This window comes from Salvia splendens, chromosome 20 (assembly GCF_004379255.2).
Source record: "Salvia splendens isolate huo1 chromosome 20, SspV2, whole genome shotgun sequence".
Classification (NCBI taxonomy): Eukaryota; Viridiplantae; Streptophyta; class Magnoliopsida; order Lamiales; family Lamiaceae; genus Salvia; species Salvia splendens.
Genome location: NC_056051.1, coordinates 5305655 through 5310883, shown reverse-complemented (window position 1 = coordinate 5310883; position 5229 = coordinate 5305655). Strand labels below are relative to the sequence as shown.

The 5229-nt window shown below is 36.5% G+C and overlaps 1 protein-coding gene across 1 annotated transcript; it reads right to left on the bottom strand.

Moving 5' to 3' along the window:
• Positions 1–3479: 3479 nt before the first annotated feature.
• Positions 3480–5229, bottom strand: LOC121781922 (sugiol synthase-like). Its single transcript, XM_042179627.1, has 3 exons — positions 4351–5229; positions 3984–4262; positions 3480–3900 (listed from the first exon to the last, which is right to left on the bottom strand). Exons 1-3 carry the CDS (start codon positions 5227–5229, stop codon positions 3577–3579), a joined length of 1482 nt encoding a protein of 493 aa, XP_042035561.1. The 3' UTR covers positions 3480–3576.

Sequence of the window (5229 nt, the reverse complement as noted above, 5' to 3'; positions counted from 1 at the left end):
ATGAAGAGAGAGTAAAGTACGTTTTGCCAAAAAACAAATGATTCACCTATAATGGAACAACTCAAAAAAGAATATGACTCAGCTACAAAGGGATGGAGGGAGTATAATATAGGAGGTGATCTCTTCTGAGGGATTACTTTTTAATGAGTTATCTGTAACCAGCATGAATTTACTGGATTTTTAATGGATCAATCCAATAACGATACGAACCCAATAAAGCTTGATCCGAACCCATATCAAACTTTATTGGGTTCGTATCCTTATCGGATTGACTCATTCATTTATAATAAGAGTTCCTTAGCCTTAATGAATAGTAATGTTCTTTATAATAATAGTACCGAGTTCCTTAGCCTTAATGAATAGTAATGTTCTTTATAATAATAGTACCTTAGCCTTATAAATATGTATTTATATCATATAATATTAGTAAGTTTAATTTTTAAAGTTCCGTTTTCATTTTTAATAAATATATTCTATAATTATTTCGATATTGACACTAGTACTATATGTATCCGACACTAGTACTATATGTATCATAACTTATATTGCTCATTTTCAAATTATTATCTTTCAATCTATCTCCATCACAACTATATATTGTTCAAGTCGGAATTGTTTCTATTGTAATTGAAAATAAAAATTTACTCCCTCAATCCCAATAAATATGAAACGTTTGCTTTTCGGCACAAGATTTTATGTAGTGTTGTTTTGTGAGTTAAAGAAGAGAGAGTAAAGTAAAAGAGAGGAAAAGTAGAGATAAAGTTATTTCTATTTTAGGAAACGTATCATTTTTAATGGGACAATCCAAAAAGGAAAACATTTCATTTTTAACGGAACAGAGGGAGTACAATAATTGTTAACAGTAGTTTGGACCCCCCCGGTATTAGAATCCTACGTCCGCAACTGACTGTGAAATCACATCCTTGGAATTTTCTTATCTCATTTGTTTTATCTCTGTGATTTTATTTACAACTGTTTACTTGCTTTCATTATTTTACAAGTTTTTACTTTTCAAAACCAAAAATCTTTGTTTTTTTGAAGTAGTAGAAGAAACTTAGTAGAATGTAGACAATCTGTGATAGTTTTTCTCATAATCGATATCCGATACTGACCTTTAGCTATATTATGTATACTATGTATACTTGAAGGTTTATTTAATACTAATAAAAAGTGCATTACCTAAGAAAATACACTTGTTTATACACAAAGTATTCTTCTTTGCAAAGAAACTAATGTGAAAATTATGATTTTTTTAAATATGATATATGTAGTTTAAACAATTTAAATGGCGTAAACTTTAGAGTGAAAAACAACAAAATTCTAATTTTTGAATACGTCATGTAATATTTTTATTTTTATAGGAATCATTTTTATCATGAAATTGAATAATAAAAGAAAATTATTTCAAAACAATCACTAAAAACTTATATTGCCATTTTATATATTTTAAAACAATCAAAATATATTATGCATCCTCCAAATTTCAAAACAATCAAAATTTGAAACAATTATTTATAAAAAGAGTTCACATAATTACTTAGATTAAAAATGGTAAAGAGAGAAAATATGGGAGAGGGGTATTGAAAAGAAATTCTATCATAAATATGAGATCCACTTGTCCATTTTTAGTGGTGTATTAGCAAATAAATTACTTCTTCTGTCTTTACTAAGTTTAGTTATTTTTTTAATATTTCAATTAAATTGAGTCATTTCCTTTTTTGACAAAAAAACATGCAATCAATCTTACTTTATTCAATCACCTACTTTATCCTCTTTTTATCTTTTCTACCACTTTATTCATTTCTCCTACTTTATTCATTACTACGAAACCAAAACGACAATTGCAGAACATTCATATAAGATTTCTCAGGCATAGACTATTAGTCACTGTAATGAACCAATTTGACATTATAATGAAACAATTTAACGGTTTAATGAACCAACTCTTCAAGTAAATTGAACAATAACGCAACAAAAAATCACTACAAGAAATAGCAGGAACACACCATCTTTAGTTATGAACGCTGACATATTTAGCAAAAATTTGTAACAAGCAATGAAGATTTCGAAAGAACAATTCTCATTCTATAAAGAAATAAACGACCTCGATTTTCCAAAATAAGGCACTTCTATGTACAAATGAAATGAAAATGTAGTTCACCCATTGCATTTCGATTGGAAATTTTACATGATTTCGGCTTCTGTAGAATACAGCCGACGTCTGGTTGCGCCGAAACACGATAAACCACTGCCGATTGATGAGAACTAGAGGGACGTTTGATTTGGACCGATTTTCCATCGTATTTACAACGTCAATCGACGGCGATTTATGTTTTCGGAGTGATTTCATCGGCGGTTAGGGTTTTGGAAGAGAAGGGAACTGAGGGAGAAGAGAGAGTTGAAGTGTCGGTGAGAGAGTGGAAGGTCAATGGTGTCTCAAAATTGGAATGATATTATTCTGCCGAAATCTCGGGTTTTGCGGTTTTGAAACACATGTATTAAGTCTTGTGTTTCCTATTCTGCCCCCGTAATGTACAATAGACCCCTATTAATGTAACACAAACCATGACATCTCATATACATCTCATCCGTCCAAAATCATGATCCAACAACCTAGATTAGTTTGGGATTTAACACTTAGGGGCAATTAGGAGCCTAATGTCCGCTGCAGAATAAATATCAAAGATGTCATATCCTAATATAAATAAATCGTATCAAATATAAATTTTAATTCTTATTAAAAAAGTAGAGTTATAATCATTGTCGAACTAATTATAAAGACTGAACTGTTGAACCCGTCATGACTAGCTTGTTTTAGGTCATTGTAAGACATTGTTATTCTGTTTTAGGTCATGTTTAGTTTGTTTTAGGTCATGCTTGGTGTGTTTTACGACACAGTTTCTTTTAGGTTATGCTTACTATCATGACCTAAAACAGACTAAGAATGACCTTAATATTGTCTAACAATGACTTCTAGGTGTGTTTATGTGGTTCGGCATTAAGATTGAGTTTTGCTATAACACAACTCCATAAATCATAAAGACATTAAGTAGGAGTATTAATATACTACTCCCTCCGTCCCTAATAATTTGGCAACATTTGACCTGACACGAGTTTTAAGAAATCTAATAGAAAATGAGTTGAAAAAGTTAGTAGCATGTGAGTCCTACTTTTATATATTAGTTATATAATAAAATACGAGTGAAACTGGGTGAGTGGAATATAAGGTTCACTACCAAAAATTGGTAAAAGTAGAAGGTGACAAATTTTTAGGGACGGACAAAAAAGGAAATAAGTGATAAATTTTCAAATAAAGATGAAATATAAATTATTAACTTGCAATTAATATAATATATCCGTATTAACTACAAATAATGAGGGCAAATAGTGAGAACTGAAATTGTATATATATTGCGTAAAATAGAAATTTAAAATATAAAATGATGGAATGGGACACAAAACAAGAGGGCAAATAGTAAATACACGAATTCAAATAGAGTGGAAACATCATGACTTATATAGAGTTATTATTGGCAGAGTGCAAATATAAAAAGTCATCGAAGTGGACATATCATTTCATTCCTTATATGGGACGATCTTGAGCGGTGGCGCCATGCCCGTCGGAAGCCCATTCCACATACCCTTTGCTTCCTTATCGCTTGCATCCTGCGGCTCTAGTTTCCAGTTGAAGTTGTGAATCAGCGTGGCCGGCAGTGTATGCATAACCCAGCTGGAGAAGGACATAGCCGGGCAGATCCTTTTTCCCGACCCGAATGGAATCAGCTTGTAATCCTGGCCTTTGAAGTCTATCTTTTGATCGAGGAAGCGTTCCGGCTCAAATAAAAGCGGATTGTCCCAGATATTGGAGTCCCTTCCCATACCCCACAAGTTGATTAGCACCTGTGGTACGTAATAAACAATATATATATTGTAGATTCATGGAGAAAATTAGAAGAAGTAAAGTAGATTATATGTGTATCAACCCGTGTTCCCTTGGGGATGAGGTACCCATTCACCACTAGGTCACTCTCTGCTTGGCGGTTAACCAAAACGATCGGAGGGTAGAACCGCATCGCCTCCTTCACCACTGCTTGCAGATACGGAAGCTTCGACATCTTTGAATCATCCACCACCTTCTCGTCCCCCATCACGCTCTTTAGCTCCGCCTTCAACTTTGCCATTTTGTCCGGGTGCGATATTAGCTCTTTCATTATCCTCTCCATCCCGCCCGTGTTCATCACTGATGCTCCAGTGTACAAATCCTTATATCCATACATCCACAATTATAAACAAACATACACTAACTTGATTTAAGTAAAAATAAATACTGTGTTGTGTATATACATATACCATCATGAGATGGGTGTAGCTTTCAAGCGTCAACTTGTTATCTTTGGCCTGAAGAGAATCCACAACCATCTCCACGAAGTCATTCTTCTTAGGACCATTGGGATTCTGGTTTTTTATTTGGATCCTCTCACGGAGATGCCCCTCCATTTGACCCAACACTCTGCCTAAGTAAACTTTCGCCAGGCGCTTCACCCCCTGCGGGTCGAACGGCCTCAAGATGGGGAAATAGTCGGCATAGTTAGGCAGGCCATGGACAGTGCCGGCGATATATACGGTCTCCCTGAATTCCTTGGTGGCCGTGGAGTCGAACTCGGTGTCCTGCTTGGAGTACAGAATGGCGGACATGACGTTGGTAGAGGTGATGAATGAGGCCTCGGTGAAATCAAGGGCCCTGCCTTCCTCGAAGCATTTCTGGGCGTGGTCGAGCAGCTGCTGCAGCTTCTCCTTGCGGAGCTCCTGGCTTCTCTCCATGCTCTGCCTCGAGTAAATATGCTCCGTGCTTATTTTCCGCATGTCGCGCCACTTGTCCCCCATGGGAAGAAACCCCATGGAGTTCTGGTTGTGGTCGCACTCCTCCAGCGCCTGCACCTTGTTTCGACTGGAGAATACCTCCGCGTGTTTTAGCAAGATTTCCTTGGCCATCTCCGGGGAGGAGACCACCACGGTATACACGCTCCCGAGCTGGATGGACATCAGAGAGCCGTATTGCTTCGATAATTCAGCGAATGTCTCGTAGGGTTTGGACCCGAGCTGCAGCATGTTCCCGAAGATGGGGAGGGGTGTTGGCCCGGGCGGGAGGCTCTTCCGGCGCCGGAAAGAGATCAACCATGTTGCGGCGGTCATGAGGAATAGAGCAGTCAGGATAGGGAAGGAATCCAT

What these genes read in the sequence shown, in the direction of transcription:
- LOC121781922 (XM_042179627.1), bottom strand. Translation starts at nt 5,229, where the DNA reads ATGGATTCCTTCCCTATCCTGACTGCTCTATTCCTCATGACCGCCGCA. An exon ending in GCTACACCCATCTCATGATG is followed by an intron (nt 4,263 to 4,350) that starts GTATATGTATAT and finishes TATGGATATAAG; the next exon opens with GATTTGTACACTGGAGCATC. An exon ending in TCATCCCCAAGGGAACACGG is followed by an intron (nt 3,901 to 3,983) that starts GTTGATACACAT and finishes TACGTACCACAG; the next exon opens with GTGCTAATCAACTTGTGGGG.